At 50.3% G+C, this 17,983-nt stretch overlaps 2 protein-coding genes across 2 annotated transcripts; both read left to right on the forward strand.

The window, feature by feature from the left end:
• Positions 1-9,010: 9,010 nt before the first annotated feature.
• LOC104833439 (protocadherin beta-16-like) lies at positions 9,011-11,431 on the forward strand. The gene has a single exon (XM_010570084.1). The coding sequence runs from the start codon at positions 9,011-9,013 to the stop codon at positions 11,429-11,431; it is 2,421 nt and encodes an 806-aa protein (XP_010568386.1).
• A 3,676-nt stretch (positions 11,432-15,107) lies between these two features.
• Positions 15,108-17,608, forward strand: LOC104833440 (protocadherin beta-16-like). The gene is given in 4 exon segments (XM_010570085.1): positions 15,108-15,377; positions 15,379-15,558; positions 15,560-16,453; positions 16,505-17,608. Coding segments are annotated over 4 exon segments (2,448 nt in total).
• Positions 17,609-17,983: the final 375 nt, after the last annotated feature.

Below are 17,983 nucleotides of genomic sequence, written 5' to 3' on the forward strand. Positions count from 1 at the left end.
TCTGCTCCTCCCTGGGCAGAGCTCCGGGCAGGGGCCGACTTGCTGGTGGACAAAAACCTCCTGCATTTAAGTGATCCTAAGCTGTGTCCAAGTCTCATCACCCTTTTGGTTGGGCTTGAGCAGATAATATTTTTATATATGACAGTGCTTATGGACTACAGGTTGTTTTCAATTAGCCCTCCCCATTATTGATGGAATCCAGTACCTCTAATAAAAAAAAATAGATTATCTTTTTTTTTTTTCCCAGATGTATGAAGGCAGCAGTAGAAAAATCTTGACATGAGAGTTGTGCTGCACCTGTCCAGGTATAAACTCTCTGGAAAGTAAATTAGCTGTCATGCACCTTCAGCAGTACCTGCTAAATGCATTGTTTTCATGTTTGCTTTATAATTTTCACTTATAATTTAGGAACTCTGTATATTCATCTATCTTGAAGTTGCTATTTAGTTTTTCATTGCCAGTGTGTCTACTCCATTTGTAAATGTGATATTGATGTAAGTATATGTCTATTGCCTAAACAGTGAATAAACTCATTCTGGATTTCTCCCCACAGGATGGATGTTTTCTGTTCTGTAGGTCTCCATTCTTTCAGAGTATCTACATGTCATTGGTCAGCAGTACCAAGCTTGTCAAAACATTGTCCAACAGAATGATGGCTTTTCACAGCTCAGCTTTGACAAGATACAGGTATAAAAAAAAATATTCAAGATACAAGAGTATGTTAGGATACCGAGAGCCTAAACTTCACTACTTTGTGTAAAAGATGTCCCAGGAATTTCACTAGTCACCCTGTATTTCTGGGAATAGTTTAGTTGTGTCAGAGACACAAGGGTCATCCTGTGATCCTGGAGGGTGCCTGGTCTGCAGTTACTGCTGGAACCATAATGTGAGAGGAAGGGACCTGCACCTAAGGGCAGAGGATGTTAAACAGAGAGCATTAAAAGCCTTTGTTTTCCCAGGTATCCTCCCCAAACAAGATGTCTCTGCTGCTTCTGTAAAGCATAGGCCAGATTTCTCTTATGCTGGGGTCATACAGCCCTTATCATTTAGCTGGATTTGGTTTATGAACAGTGCTGGCCACTTAGTGAACCACTGGTCTAGTCACTATATCTTCAGAAACACTAGACATGAAGTAGGGGGTGATCCCCTCATGTTGCCCCATCTCTTTGTTCACCTATGATATGAGTAAACATTACAACTCCCTTGATCTCCCTGACTCCTTTGAAAGCCTCAGTTCAGAAGCTGTTTTCCTTCCAGGCAGTGACCATTCTGTCCATGAAGTTGTGCTTGAATCACTTCTCTATTGACCTCCCTTTTAGTTAGCACTAGGCCAGGTTTTTCTGCCTTCTCAGTATGTTCATGCCATCCAAGGGTTACAGGATTGGGAACTTGGCTTGAAGATGGGCCAAGCCTCACATCAGGACACAGAAAGTTGGACACTGATGCTTGCTTCCTCTGGGCACTTCATCCTGTTCAACTGGCTGAGATATTAGGGTTCCCTTTGGTTTGCTGCTACCTTCTTATAATTTTCTTGCTCCCTGTATTGGCTTTGTGTGGCAAGGTTTTGGTAGCAGGGGGGGTTACAGGGGTGGCTTCTGTCAGAAGCTGCTGGAAGCTTCCCCTGTGCTCGAGAGAGAGCCCATACCAGCCGGCTCTAAGACAGACCCGCCACCGGCCAAGGCCGAGCCAATCAGTGATAGTTCTAACGCCTCTGTGATAACATTTTTAAGAAGGAAAAAAAAAGTTAGGACAGACGGAAATGGCAGCCAGAGAAAGGAGTGAGAACATGTAAGAGAAACAACCCTGTGGACACCAAGATCAGTGAAGAAGGAGGGGGAGGAGATGCTCCAGGCACTGGAGCGGAGATTCCCCTGCAGCCCGTGGTGAAGACCATGGTGAGGCAGGCTGTCCCCCTGCAGTCCATGGAGGTCCACGGTGGAGCAGATATCCACCTGCAGCCTGGGGAGGACCCCATGCCGGAGCAGGTGGGTTCCCGAAGGAGGCTGTGACCCCGTGGGAACCCTGCGCTGGAACAGGCTCCTGGCAGGACCTGTGGATCTGTGGAGAGAGGAGCCCATGGAGCAGGTTTTCTGGCAGGACTTGTGACCCCGTGGGGGACCCATGCTGGAGCAGTGTGGTCCTGAAGGACTGCACACCGTGGAAAGGACCCATGCTAGAGCAGTTCATGAAGAACTGCAGCCCGTGAGAAGGACCCATGTTGGAGCATTTCATGGAGGACTGTCTCCCGTGGGTGGGACCCCACGCTGGAGCAGGGGAAGAGTGTGATGAGTCCTCCCCCTGAGGACGATGAAGCGGCAGAAAATAACGTGTGATGAAATGACTGTAAACCCCATCCCCCTGTGCTGCTGGGGAGGCTTGATAGAGAATCTGGGAGTGAAGTTGTGCCCAGGAAGAAGGGAGGGCTGGAGGGAAGGTGTTCTGAGATTTGGCTTTATTTCTCATTACCTTACTCTGGTTGATTTGTAATAAATTGAGTTAATTTTCCCCAAGCTGAGTCTGTTTTGCCCATGACGGTAATTGGTGAGTGATCTCTCCTGTCCTTATCTCGACCCACAAGCTCTTTGTTATATTTTCTCTCCCCTGTCCAGCTGAGGAGGGGGAGTGATAGAACGGCTTTGGTGGGCACCTGGCGTCCAGCCAGGGTTAACCCATCACACTCCCCGAGTGGAAAGAGAGGCAATCTGAGGGACAAAGATGGAAAAGAGGAAATCTAGGTCCTAAGCCAGATACTGAGAATGGGGGAAGGACAGGCACAAGCCTACAGGGCCATATCTCTGCCTTTCTTCCTCCTACCTTCCTCTCCTGCCTAACTGTTTTGTTTCTTCCTTGTTTATGTCCATTTTAGCTCCCTTCTGATCCATGCACCTGCTTTGACTTCAAACTGCATCTACTGCCCTTTCCTGCTTTTCTCCAGAAAATTCCCCATACCTTTTTCAATCTGGTTGATTGGACCCCACTTTCCCTTTACTAATGCCTATTCTGATTCTTTTCTTACAGGTGCTACACCAATAAGCTCTTCCTAAGCTGCCCTCAGGATGTATCCTACATGTATTTCTCTGTCCTTACTCTCCTCAGTCAGCCTTGTTAACTGAACTGGTTCATTCTTGTCCTCCCTTGGCCCCTCTTGCATAGCATCTTTCCCTCCTCTAACCACTGCTATCCTTCCTTCTCCTCTCCTTCACTTCCAAATCTACTTCTCAGGTGAATCCCTGTTTCTGACCTCAGATGACCAACTAGATTTTCAAAATTAGCCTGTCCAAGGCCAGGTTCTCCCCATATCCTTTCCTGCCAGGCCTGTTCATTAAAGAGAAAATGTGCTATTTCTGTTCCCAGAACAGCATGCAGTCTGGCTATTTCTCACTTTCTTATTATATCGCTCAACTGTTTTCCTTCAATCACTTCTAGTCACTATCTTTAGGTAGCAGATTGTAGAAACATTTCTTCACAAGCTGGAAGTTTCTTCCCATTGTTCATGAAATGCCTGTGTGGCACTTCTGTCCCTGAGTGTCTTTTTCAAGGCTATCAAAATGTCATTGAGAAAATCATCTTATTCTCTGTTGCTTCATGAAAAGTACACAGAAAGCCAAGATTATTCACACAGTGGACTTAAACTGCCTGACAACCTTGTGCTACTTGACTGTTCATCATGTGACTTTCCATTTGTATCTATCTCCTAATCAACTGAAACAGCCACTGCAGGAAGCTGTGGAAGGAGTCACACAGAAATTGGACACAAGAACAAGAAAAAAATCTCAGTAGATTACATTTTCCCCCACAAAATACATCAACTTAGAGCTAGAAATTAAAATATTATTTGTGGGCCATTTGAGACCTCAGGACACAAGAAAACATGTGGTTCTAGGGATTTATGTAGAAAATCACTGCATATTTGACCTAGGAGTGAGGTTGAGGATGGAAAAATTGGATCCCATTAAGCACAATGTTTACAAAGATGAGAATAATTACTTGGCTTCAAAAGGCATTCGTAGTAGCAAAGTGTTGAAGCTGAGAGGATTCATTTTCAAACAGAAGTACCGAGATTGTCATGGCTAGAAAGAACAAGGCAAGAATTCATTGCCTTCAAAAGATGTAGGATCAAAAGGTCTTGGTAGACACCTGGCATGTATCTTCTGTCCAGCATTATCTCTGGAGACTGGAGAGTACAGAATGTCTCTGAGAAGGTATATGAACTCCGACTTTTGAAGCAGGGAATTTCCCTTTATTCTTCAAAGTTAGAAGGTATACAGAAGAGATTTTAGAGCAGGCAGCCTCACAAACATATGTTAGTAGAAGGCAATTACTGTTACCTAGAAGAAACGTGGCCCCCATTTTGTCTGAGGAGAACAAGCAGCATTTCTGCCCCAAGCAAAACACTGGAGTCCTGACAGTAAAGGAGTCGCTGGACCAAGAGGTGATCTGAGATCTGTCTGCAGAGCGATACCTGCACTCTCTTCTTTAAGATATTCTTTGAAAACCCATTGCAGCTGATCCAAAGGGCAGTGGAGGTTCGTGCTGCTATTAGTGCTGAATTGGTTCTTCACTTCAGATTACTTCAGGAGAGGGCATACAACAGTTGGAGCTCTCCTTGTGAAATAGAAAATATTAAAAACTCTGAGCCTCCTGCAATCAGCCTGTGCTTGGAAATGCCTCGATTGTCTTTCTGACTTCCAGAAGATGCAGTGCACAACACATAAGCTATGCTTGCTATGTTTGCCTGTAGCTTGCATCTTTGTTAAGCACATTTGACAGAAGGTTTGTGTAGGACGCCTTCTAGACGTTTCATACTGGCCTGGATTATTAGTGCCAACCCAAACGTCTCAATAAGTACTAAGAAAGTGTCTTTATTTGCCAGAGCCGTCAGGTGAGAAACGTGTTTCCTAATTTGCCCTAGCAATAGCCAGAACCTAACGGAGGAGATGTGTGCTGAGACTCCGGGCTGGACGCCCATGTGCAGTTCCTGCGCTGGACGCCCAGTGCCGCTGTTGGCCAGTGCTGTGCCTGTGTTGCTGCTACTGGGCCTGGAGCTCCCAAGCCAGGGGAGACCAGTGAGCACCAGTCAGATTCTGCATGGCTGCTGACATTAGCTGAGAGCCCAGCCGAAACGTCCCGGTTGCACTGGAATATGCCCTGGTTCAAAGCCTTTCCAAGGGATGTGCTGGGATCTGCCTCATCGAGGACAGTCTGAAAATGCCAAGAAGACAAGGCAGAACCGGGAACGTGAAGGAGGGATACGGTCTCCCAGGTCCATCCCAGGGGGATTTGGGAGGATTTCGCCACAGGTCTGGGCTGTCTCAGGCAGAGCCCGTTGGTTGGTAAGCACTGACTTAATACCGCGAGAAAAAAGTGTTTGCATTTAGCAGAGTGCTGGGGAAGGCATTAACTGCACTGAATGCAGACAGAGGAAGCCGGTTTATCTCTTGGAAAATGAACCACAAACAGGACATGTACCACTGATAGTTACAGTATAAAGGAGAGCCAGAATGTTGGGAACGATTCTCCTGGCTTTCCTCACGTTTGCATCCAGTGGAGACCTCAGGGCAGCAGTTCCACAGGAGAGCTGGGAATTAAGGTGCTGAGGGATAGAGGTAAGAGAAGAAATCCGTCCTGGGAGCTGGCTGGGAATGAGAGGATGGGAACGTTCCTCCCTCTTTTCAGTCGGGCATGGAAACCACAGTGACTCGGGGAAGCATCTGTGCTTTGGTCTGCAGGCAACTGCTCCTTCCAAGCCAGGCTATCCTCAGGGTGTGTGGAGGTGGATGGGCAGTGGCTCCAGGGATGGGTAAGAAGCCTTTGCCCAGGGGAGCAACAAAACCCGGCATGGAGCCGCTGAGATTTCTCTCAGCAAATCTGAATTCCTAGCTGGAAGACCAAGAAAGGGATTTTGGAGACTGAAATTGCACAGGCTGCACAATTGCAGGCAGAATCTTCTTTTAGGAACACTGCATTCTGAAATATGGAGACATACCAGGAACCAAGCAGAATATATTGCTCTAGCTCTTTTCTAGCGCTAAGATGTAAATCTCAGAGTAAAGAGGAGAACCGGTTTTCAGTAATTTTAAGCTACTTTCTTAGGATAAAGACATCACCACTAAAACAAAAAATGAGGAAGCCTGCAACATCGCTATGTGCTCAAGGAGATGAGTGAATTGTCTGACACATTTATGCAAATTACATTCTTATTAGAGCTATAGTTCCTTAGTCTATCCTAAAACACAGTATGCCTTCATCTGACAGTATACATACTTCTTTTTTTCCACTCATACACATCCATTTTATTGTTGTGACCCAACACCAGTGTTATCTATCCAGTGGTGCATGGTTAGTGACCCTCTTTATTTCACATTTCTCTAAAATCTGAAAAAATGGGAGCTTCAATCTAAAAGCAGCATCTTCTGATGTGCAAATATACTATTATAGCTCCATTAAGGATCATTGTTCTTCTTACACCCTTCTACACCTGAAGCTGAAGGACACCATTTCTCTTCTGAAATGAGGGGAGTAACAATTAACTGGGTTACTGCAGTCAGGGTGGGAAGTGTCTGTGGAAGCTCTTCTCAGCTTGTGTCTGTTCCCCGCTGCATAGTGGTGCCAAAGATTAGTTTGTGGAGAAGCAAATACATCTTCGTCTCTCAGAAGTGCCAAGAGCTGAGCAGGAGCACCAGCAAGGGCACAAAGTAAATGGATTCCAGGTGTCACTGTTGTTTTTGCATGGCACAAATGAGGAAAGAAGCCACATTCCCAACGCATCTACTGCTGTACTTGTCCTATATATGGTTTTACATCATGTTTCAGTGTTGGTGATAATGATAGCAACTCGAGAGATGAACACGTCCCTGGAATGGAAGAAGGGAAGAAAGAGCTGACCTGGCCTTTGATTAAGTTAGCCTTTTAGAGTCTATCATGCTTCCAAGTCAAAGAGCGGTAAGAGGAAGTCACCAAAAATGGTTACATACGTGCAAAGCCCTCTAGTAGCTAAAATTCTGGGGAATCCTAAAGTCAACCCTGGTTGTTACTTTCTCCTACTGATACAGTCAAAGAAGTTTTTGTTTTCAAACCAATGAAGCCATCAGCGACTTTCTAGGACTTCACCTGGTTAGTATTGTTTTACAGTGTCAGCCCTTTTAGCAAACAAAAATAAGGGAAAAAAACAGTTAAGGAAAAAACTAGGAAATTAAAGGAAAAGTGTCAAACCCAAGGAGGTTAGGATACTTTCTGTATTTAAAAACCAGCGTGGTTCCTTTTACTGTGGAAGCTGTATTAAAATCGCTCGAACCAAAAATAAGCAGTGCAAGCTGTATTTTGTTTTCTCCTCCATTTTTTTATTCTGTGAGAGGAAGACTGGTCTTGGAGGCAGCTGTGCGCATCACCAGGACATTGCGTGGGCATTTGCCGGAGCTCGCCGCTGGATCCGCAGGAGTAGTCGCGGTGTAAATCAACCCTCAGGGTCGGCGCTGAGTGCCTGACCCTGGGGTTTTTATCCGGTGTCCGGCACAGATCCTGGCTTGTACTGCCAGGCCGTGCTCAGGACCTCTCGCTCTCCCCTCCCATCTCCGTTTCCCCACGGTTGTTCTTCACAGGTCCACTCTTGACCTCTCCCTTTTACCGAGTTTGATCCTGCCTCTAACTCTCCCGTAATAAGCTTTGCGTATTCCTAGACACCCCCCTCAAATCTCTCGTAATCAGTTTGCTCTTTCCTATGAAACCTTTTCTGATAATCCATGATAATATCTTACTTCCCCCCCTCCCGTCATCGTTTACAAAGTTTATGGTTGAACCTCTCGCAGTTTACACTTGAATGGTTTCTCTAATGGCCTGCCCATCAGTGTCGTTAGGTCCCTGGTCTTTGCTGTTGTCTCCATTAGCTCCTGCTCGTTAGCGTTTGTGTATCTGGGGGCTTAATTAATGAGCTTTCTAGTTTGTTTCCTTGCCTTTTGTATTAAATAGCTGTTGGCCGTATATCCTTACACAGGTACAGGAGTTCAGGTTTGACCTCTGAGTACAGGGACCTTTAAAGTACCTCTAAGCCTGTGCAGCAACGTCAGAGGAAAGAGTACTGTATACTTCCAAAACATGAAAACAGGTTGCAGCATTTCGATGCTGGGGACATTTTTCACGAGTGTGTTGCACAGTGACACACCTTATCGTGGGTGCAAAGATCAGCAGGCAGCAGGGGAGGATACTTCTGTCAATTAACGAGAAAAACGCTTTTCACACAGAAAACCGTTCAAGTTGTGTGAAATTCGGGCGAGGTGCGGTACACAATGTGAAGAAAACAACATTAAGATGATGTATCCTAGAATAACATTATCATTCTAGTGTGATGGTGAGGTAGGGTGATGGTGAAGCAGTTGCTTTCGGGACCTTCCCCTGGCACCACCTCTCATATTCAGTAGCGGTGCTTCTCTGACCCGCCCCGCTTCTAACTGTCCTGTGCTTGTTAACAAGTAGAGAAGAGAAGGAAAATCCCTCAATGCATCCTGTGGAAGCGGCAGATCTTGCACTGCCTACACAAACCGGAGGAAACCCAAAACCTGCATATGAAGAGTTCGCGGTTGTAAGTTGGGAAGTGATACCCAGAGCAGCGCAAGGTATGCGGGGAGGGAGCCTGCTTCCAAACGAAGAGAGCATTTACACTGAGGTTTTCGGCTTCGATTTGGCACAAAGAGTGCAGATTCAAGCAGCAAACTCCAAACCAGCAGCGCTGTCCCGAATGAGAGGGCAGAGGAAATATTCCCCCTTGCGACGCTGGGTGGGGGTGTTGGCCACGGACCGGCAGGTTGCAATGCCCGCACCCGGTTTGCAGGCACAGGGAGACAAAAAAAAAAGCCGTGTGAGCTGCTCGGGAAGGGCGGCGGGGCGCGGGGTCGGGGTGCTCGGGGGCTTTCAGACCCCCTTAGCCCGGGATTCCTGACAAACACCGCTCTGCCTCGGACGCGGCTTAAAAATGCTGGGAACCACGGAGGACGGTGGATGGCTTTTCTGGAGAGTAATGGCGTGTGTGAGACAGAGCAGAGGCAGAAAGAGGCAAGTGATCTTGTTTATTCTGTGCGTTTGTGTGTGTCAGAGCGGGGCTGAAACCCTCCGCTATTCTCTGGCGGAGGAAATGGAGAGGGACTCCTTTGTCGCCAATATTGCAAACGACCTGGGCATTGCTCCGAGCCAGCTCGCAGCTCGCAAGGCCCGCATTGTGTCTGAGGGGAACGAGCAGCTTTTCCGCCTCAATCAGAACACCGGAGTACTGACAGTAAAGGAGTCGCTGGACCGAGAGGAGATCTGTCCGCAGAGTGATACCTGCACACTCTTCTTTAAGATATTCTTTGAAAATCCATTGCAGCTGATCCGAGGGGAGGTGGAGGTTTGTGACATGAATGACAACTCCCCCGTGTTCCCAGAGAAGGAGATGGTTTTAGAGATTCTGGAAACAGCACCTCCCGGGTCCCGTTTTCCTCTGGAAAGTGCCCAAGACAAGGACGTGGGAAGTAACAGTTTGCAGAACTACAGCCTTGGAGCCAACTCGCATTTTTCCCTCGCTCTCAGAACAAGGAAAGGTGGAGCAAAATATGCAGAGCTCGTCCTAGAGCAGCAGCTGGACCATGAAGAGCAGCCGGAGCTGAGTTTGTTCCTCATTGCCACCGACGGGGGCTCACCACCCAGGTCGGGTACTGCTCAGGTCCGGATCGTGGTCATGGATGCCAATGACAACACCCCAGTCTTTGGTCGGGAGATCTACGAGGTGCGCCTGGCTGAGAACAGCCCCCAGGAGCAGCTGGTGGTCAGAGTTGTGGCTGTGGATCCTGACGAAGGGCCCAACGGGAAAGTGCGGTACACCTTCACCCAGACATCAGAGCGGTCCCGGCAGATCTTCAAGCTGAACCCTGCCAGTGGGGAGATACGGGTTGTGGGCAACCTGGACTTTGAGGAAGCAAAAAACCACGAGATGATGGTGAAAGCCACTGACAGCGGGGGGCTGTCTGCGCATTGCAAAGTGCAGGTGGAGGTCCTGGACGTGAATGACAATGCCCCAGAGATAGTGCTCACCTCCCTCACCGCCTCCATTCCTGAGGACACCCAGCCCTGCACTGTGGTGGCCCTGTTCAGTGTGCGGGACCAGGACTCCGGGGACAACGGCAGGATGGAGTGCTCGATCGACGGGGACTTGCCCTTCAGTCTTACCCCCACTTTCGATAATTACTATGAGCTGAGGACTAATGCAGCGCTAGACAGGGAGAGGATGGCAGAGTATAACATCACCATCACAGCCATGGACTGGGGCACAACGCGGCTCAGCTCTCAGGAAAGCATCTTTGTGCAGATATCGGACGTGAACGACAATCCCCCACAGTTCACTCAGGAGGTTTACACCATGTCAGTCACAGAGAACAACAGCCCCATGCTGCGGATTGGCAGTGTGAATGCCACGGATGCTGACGCAGGGAAAAACGCCCGTGTAAACTACAATCTGGTGAGGCAGGAGGGCAAGGAGCAGCCCGACATGTCAGTCAACTCTGAAAGCGGGGATGTTTACATCCTCCACCCGCTGGACTATGAGGAGGTGCGTGCCTTCGAGGTGAAGGTGTGCGCTGCTGACAGTGGCTCGCCGCCACTCAGCACACAGGCGGTGCTACGCGTGGTGGTGCGGGATGAAAACGACAATGCACCCGTTGTGCTGCACCCATCCCCTGACAGCAGCACGGTGGCAGGCGAGCTGGTGCCACGCTGGGCGCACGCGGGCTACCTGGTGGCCAAGGTAGTGGCGGTGGATGCAGATGCAGGGCAGAATGCGTGGCTGTCTTATGAGTTGGCCAAGGCAACGGAGCCAGGGCTGTTCCACGTGGGGCTGCACAGCGGAGAGGTGCGGACGGTGCGGGCCATGGCAGAGCATGAAGCGCCACAGCAGAGGCTTGTTGTGCTGGTGCGAGACCGCGGGCAGCCGCCGCGCTCCACCACCACCACCCTCAGCATTACGCTGGTGGACGGTTTCTCCGATGCCCATTTGCGGTTGAGTGAGGAGGCACCGGCTGCTGATCCCGATGGGCCACTCACCCTGTACCTCATCGCTTGCCTGGCCTGTGTTTCGGCAGTGTTCCTGGCCACCGTGGTGGCTGTTGTGGTGGTGAAGGTGCGGCGGGCCAGGCCGAGTGAGGCAGAGACCTTGCCTACGTTCCCGAAGTCTGCCACGGAGAGCACCGCGGGCTCCCTGCCCCGCAGCTACATGTATGATGTTTGCTTCACCACCGGGACCATCAACAGTGAGTTTCAGTTCCTTAGGCCCCTCTTCCACTGCTTTCCTGCCGGGCTGCCCCCCAGCCAGGGTGAACAGCAAAGCTCAGCGTGCTTGCAAGAGGTGTCCAACCTCGGAGAAGAAGGCAACTGGGCTGCACAGGTGAGGGACCTGGTTGGGCTGAGGTGATGGAGGGGAGCAGCACGCTGGGGTGGAGGGGTTCACTCCTGGTAGTAAAGACTATAGATATTGCAGAGCTGGTGGTGAAGGAGCTACTGGGGCAGGAGGAGAGGGTAAAGAGGGTCTTAGAGCCACTGGCGGAGGCCTCCCAGGAGGATCCGGCATGGCTCAGCTGCTCCCCAAGTGCTGACTAAACTTACCCCTCTGCATCCAGCTCTATGCCGTGAGTATTCACATTAGATCAAATCTTTGGTGTCACCACAACGGGTGGCAGCTGCACTATGAGAAGATGAGAAGTAAAGGGTATGTATGTGTGAGCCGCACAGTGGGTCGTCTCCATGGACTGTGTACAGCCCGAAGGGACCCACAGCAGGAATGACACCGCTCCTAGGGACACATCCTCATGGAGGCGGCAGCACTGGGAATGTAGTGGTCCTGTCTAGCGTAAACTGGGACTGCGGGGACAATGGTACAAAGGGGTGTCACTTCACTGATATGTCACTTCCTGCGCTGCTGTTAGGAGCTGGTGCTCGGCGCTGCCAAGTGCCGTTCACCAGGGTTGTGGCAGTGGTGAACTCAAGCTGTCTTTCAAGCTGCTGGAGTGGGGACCTCTGCCATTAAATTCCCATATATTTTTGTGGCTTGTATGAACAGTATTGGCCAGAAAAGTGTGGTTATTGGGGCGTTACAAAGCACCCTCCTGGTCCCTTCCTCATCCAGCCCGGTGCTCCCAGACCATACCAGCACTTCTCTTCTCAGCGCTGCTGTGAACTTAAAGTGAGCCCTGTAATCTCTGGCTGTTTATAGAGCATGGGGGAGACAAAAGGTGGTCATTGAAACAGCTCCTTCTCTCCTCACTCTCCCATTAAGTCCAAGTCCTCTCTAAACATGGGGTTTACATCTAGCACTTCACAAGAGTCCGGACAATGAACACATAAAGGCCCACAAACACCATCTTATCATCACTCCGCAACATTTTCATATTTCACAACCACTGATGACTTGGACTCACTTGACTGCAGGTTCTCAGAACTGCAGTCACAGTAGACTCAGGGGAGAAAAGGACTCACCTTGATACATCAACATTAAACCACATTTACTGTTTGTGAGAAGGTGGTTTTATCTTGAGCTCTTACCATCTTAAATTATGTCCTCAGACTCATGAAAGATTTGCAGTAGTGTCTTTGTGATGTCCACAGTGGTGGATGGTTTCTGGCTTTAGATTTTCATCGTTCAGGTCAGAGACCCACCGCCTGGTCCAACCTCCTCTTTGGCTCTGGGTAGAGAAAAGTGGTGGTGTTAACAAAAAAGCCAGTCGAAGAAACTCTCTAAGACTCGATTTTGGAGCTTTAGAAAGCAGGCGTTCTTTATTGCAGCGTTGGATGCACGGGGGATAATTCCTCCTAGCGTGCACACTGTTACCTACAGCAAACAAAGCTTATATAGTTCTAATCATTTACATATTCATGTTATCATATACCTAGTGTCGGCCCCTTGGGCATGCGCATTATGGGTCATCTCTTTTCCCTAGTTGGTTGGCCTTGGCAGGTTTTAATTACAAAAACTCAGCAGGACCCAAGGCTTGTCATCAGGCCCTGAGGCCTCTTGTCTGTTGGTGCCTTGGCGCATACGATTGACAAAGCTGAAGGTTTTCTTATCTTATTCGTACAACCAAAGGTTTGAAGTTGCTCAAGCAAGCAAAAGTCAATCACTACAGTGAAGTTTTCTTTCTCATGCCTTTATTCAAGGCATCAGTGTCACACATGCAGTAGTGTAAGACATGCTCTCTAAGCTTCTCGCTGATGCCTGCTTACCTTCAACACCCAAATGACAACCTCCATTCTCTGTTCGTTGCAGGGCAGAGCTCCCCCCTCCGAAGACATGGGTCTCAGACCTGCGGAAGCAGCTTGCACTGCAAACATGGGGATGGAGCTAAATGTCAATTCTCATCAAAACCCTTGGCTCACTCCCCAGTAAGTGAGGAGAAAGACAAGCATGTCTGTCCTCACTGGCTAACATCCTCACAGGGAAAAGAGAATGAAAAGACAAAACACCCACCAAAAAGTTACCAGGGAGGTACAAGGCTTCTCTGTGAGAGAGCAAAACCACTCTCCTCTTGAGCCATACTTTATTCATGTAGCTATTTTGTAATTGTGATATGGATAGAGGAGGAGCACTGTGTTGCATGTTGATTACACTGAGACTTGATGTATGATTGTGAGTGCTACTGTTTCTGAATCTTAAGGGAAATACTGAAAACCGGAAGCAGATCTTCAAGGTAACTTTTTCCTACATCACCTTTTCTGTGGTTTTTTTTTTGGGGGGTGGGGGGGGTGGTTGGGGTTTTTTTCTTATGGAGAGGGCTCTGTAATAATGTCTTAATTTTCTGCAACCTGTTCAATACCAGGCCAAACAGATATTAAGCAAAATGAAGTGGTGCTTGCAAAGTAATTCCTTAATAACAAGCAGAATCTGATTACATTAGAAATGGCTGACACTGGCACATTTCACATATTTGACCGGGAATTTACAGGTCTCCATACTGTAAAGAGTGGGCTTTGAGAAATGTATTATTATTTTTTTTTTCATAACATAAAGTTGAAATGAACATTTCGAGATTTTTGAGTGTAAGGTCATAGACAATTTAAAGTACTCTTTGTGGTTTTACAGTAAAATAGGCTAAAACTTTTAGAATAAACTTAAGGCACTGTAGAAGATAGTGTGTCAAGAAGCTTTCTGTTTTCTTTTATTTTCATTATTCGGTACTCTATAAAGTAATGTGATATTTCCTCTCACTCACACGTTTTTAAGAGTCAAACACCTGATGACAGAAAACAAGAAAACCTCCTTGGAACTCCCTCGGGTGAGTGTGTTTTTTCAAAGATGACTTGTCACAGTCATCGCCGAGGAAATAACCACCCCAAGAGCAGGATTTCAGGAATAAATCTGTGCATTTGGAGTGGATTTTATGCAGGGGTAATCAGAGCGACCTGGAAGTAGGCCATTGTCAGAAGCTGGAGCAAGATGGAGGGGGATTTTCTGAGCAAAGCTGAGGTCTGAGAGATGCTGCCCCTAGCCCCTTCAAGAGGGCTCCCATCCTGAGACGTCATGAATTGGGGGAACAACCTCGGTCCATTCCAGAAACCAGCCTGAGAATTACTACGGTGATCGCTGCCCTGGCTCATCGACCAGCTGACTCTCAGTGCTGGACACCTGTAACAATACATAGCTGCTTCAGCTAAACAGCCTACAAGTAATTTCTTCACACTGCATAAACAGTTCAAGCCATTGTAGGGAGGGACATCAGAAAAAGCAGCTTAAAATAAATCTCGTTTTCAAATAAAAGGCTTCTATTTGAAGCACTGCTCCTTCAAGTGATGCCCATACTTTGAACAGGGTTGTATGGGCAGTTAAATCTGTATGCCCTGACCTGGGAACAGAGAAAGACAGCGTTTTCTTTCTGCTCTGCAGTCTTTGCCCTGTGAAATCTCCGCGCCCTTCTGCAGGTCGGCCGCCTGGTGCCGCTGCTGACAGCAGAGGCGCGGAGGCTCCGCGCAGCTCCCACCTCCACCGCCCCCGGGACTGCGGGGCTGCATCATCAGGGGCTGCTCTGCTCAGGGTCCAGCAGGCGGGATCGACAGCTCCACCCAGCTCACAGGGGTAGGAGATCGGTTCGCTGGGAGGGATGGCGCTGAGGAAGAGCGAGGAACGGCTCCCAGGGCGAGCGGTGGCTCTGATTCTGCTCCTCTGCGTGTCGGGGATGAGAGCAGAAACCGCCCGGTACTCTGTGACCGAAGAGGCGGAGAGAGGCTCCTTTGTGTCGAATATCGCTAAGAATTGGGGACTGACTGGTGAGGAATTATCGGCTTGACAGGCTCGGCTCGTTCCTGGAGGAGTAAAGCAGTATTTACAGCTGAACCAACACGCCGGGGATTTGGTGATGTGAGAGCGGATGAAACCGGGAGGAACTGTGCGGACAGAGCGAGCCCTGCCTGGTGCGTTTTGAGGTGGTGCTGGAGAGCCCACTGCAGTCCTTCTGAGCTGAGGTAAGCTTCACTGACATAAGTGATCATGCTTCTGTGTTCTTAAATAAAGAGATAGTTCTAAAGATCCCGGAAAGTGCAATGCTGGAGGCTCAATTTTTTGTTGGAAAGCGCTCAGGATCCGGAAGTGGGGAACAACAGTCTTCTGCATTACAGTATCCGCTCAGACGACTACTTCCAGATCTACGCGTGGAGGTGGAGTGATGGCAGGAGGTACACCGAGTTGGTGTTGGACTGAGCCCTGGACCGGGAGCAGCAGGCAGAAGTGGCTTTCAGTGTCATGGCTGTGGATGGTGGGTCTCCACCATGCTCTAGTACAGCCTTAATCCATGTGGTCGTCCTGGATATAAATGACAACGTCCCAGTATTTACCCATAGTCTGTATAAAGTCCAAGTATTAGAAAATAGCACCGAGGATACCCCAGTGGTGGTGGTGTCTGCTAATGATTTAGACTCAGGAACGAATGGAGAGATATCCTATTCCATCATTCCAAATTCAGAGGGAAATCACCAGACGTTTAAAATAAATCCAGAGGCAGGGCAGATTCGACTCAAAAAGCCAGTGGATTATGAAGAAACAAAGACCTACAAGATAGACGTCCAGGCCACAGATGGAGGGGGCCTCTTCACGCACTGCAAGGTGGAGGTGCAAGTGGAGGATGTGAACAACAATGCCCCTGAGGTGATCACTGCCTCCCTCACCAGCACCGTCTTGGAAGCTGCCCTGCCGAACACCACCGTGGCCCTCTTCAACATGCATGACCAGGACTCAGGGGACAACGGCATGACGAGGTGTGAGCTGCTGGGCAAGCAGCCCTTTAGCATCAGGCCACTGGCTGCTGATGCATATGCGCTGGTGACATCGGAGGTGCTGGACTGGGAGGAGGTGGTGGAGTACAATGTGACAGTGTGGGCTCATGATGAGGGCTTCTCCGCACTCTTGGCATCCAAGAAGCTGCTGTTACAACCCTTGGACATGAACGACAATGTGTCCACCTTCACCCAGGATGTTTACACCATGGTGCTGAGCTAAAACGAGCCCACAGGGACGAGCTTGGGCCGCCTGACTGCCTCAGACGCCAACATGGGAAAAAATGCCCACGTGAGATACTCGATGGGACTGGTCCCGCCGGGAGTGCCTGCTGTGGCATCGTTCGTGTCCATGGATGTGGAGAGTGGAACCATGCAGGCGCTCTGCCCACTGGACTATGAGTATGTGTGTGCCTTCCAGGTGGAGGTGCGGGCTGTCGACAGTGGCTCACTGCCACTCAGCACACAGGTGGTGCTACGTGTGGTGGTGCGGGATGAGAATGACAATGCACCTGTTGTGCTGCACCTGCCCCCTGACAGCAGCATGGCAGAAGGCGAGTTGGTGCCGTGCTGGGCACGGGCGGGCTACCTGGTGGCCAAGGTAGTGATGGTGGATGTGGACGCGGGGCAGAACGTGTGGCTGTTGCACGAGTTGGCCAAGGCGATGGAGCTGGGGCTGTTCCATGTGGGGCTGCACAGCAGCAAGGTGCGTATGGCATGGGCTGTGGCAGAGCATGACACACCCCAGCAGAGGCCTGTTGTCCTGGTGCGAGACCGCGGGCAGCTGCCGTGCTCCGCCACAGCCACCCTCAGCATAGCGCTGGCGGACGGCTTCTCCGACACCTTCCTCCAGCTCTCCAACGCTCATGTGGGGAGGCAGGAGCCGCAGGCAGCCGAGGAGGACATGCTCACTACCTATCTCATCACCTCCCTGGGCTACGTCTGGTTGTTCTTCGTCCTGTCTGTCCTAGCCTTTTCAGCGGACAAGATCTGCAAGACTTGCCTCTGGGCATGCCTTGCGACTCCCTCTGCCAGCTGCTACGCTGATGGCGTCTTTGCCACCGGCCACACGGACATGGCCAAGACAGACACTCTGTCGCTGGCTTACTGCTATGAAGTGTGCCTAAGCAGGGGCTCGGATAGGAGTGCATTACAGTTCCTGAAGCCCGACCTGCACAGTCAGCAAAGACGTGCTGAGGCCATGGCAGGCAAGGACGAAGAACGGCTGTGCAGCACGCAGCCTGCGGGCGAGAGGGAAGGCAACCCGGGGAGCACAGCCCCTCGTCCCGCTCAGGTGCCGGACCGGGCGTCCGGAGGGCGCGCCCACGCCTGAGCCTCGCTGGGACCGGCCTCCGTTCCCCGTCCTCAGCCCGACGTTCCCGAGTAGATGTAGTGCCGTGCCGTGCTGCGACCTGCGGGCTGCCCCGGCGGAGGCTCTCTCCCGGTTTCTGCGGCCGGGGAAGGCGTGCCGTGGGAAACGCCTCGTGCTCGTCTTGCCGCCGTGTTGCTCGGAGGGCGCGGATCGGCCTCCCGGAAGCCGGGCGCGCACGCTTGCCCGCGGGCTCTGGGCAGCGGGGAGCGGGGGAAGACGCGGGGCAGCTGCCGGCGCTGCCCGTGCGCCCGGACTCAGGCGGCGGCCGCGCAGGGCTCTGGGCGCTCCTTCCCTGCGCTTCCCTCCCCGGCGCGGTGCGCGCGCGTGCTGCCGCGG

This window comes from Haliaeetus leucocephalus, unplaced genomic scaffold (assembly GCF_000737465.1).
Source record: "Haliaeetus leucocephalus isolate CR32 unplaced genomic scaffold, Haliaeetus_leucocephalus-4.0 Scaffold286, whole genome shotgun sequence".
Classification (NCBI taxonomy): Eukaryota; Metazoa; Chordata; class Aves; order Accipitriformes; family Accipitridae; genus Haliaeetus; species Haliaeetus leucocephalus.

Coding starts and splice junctions, on each gene's coding strand:
- LOC104833439 (XM_010570084.1), top strand. CDS start 9,011: ATGGCGTGTGTGAGACAGAGCAGAGGCAGAAAGAGGCAAGTGATCTTG.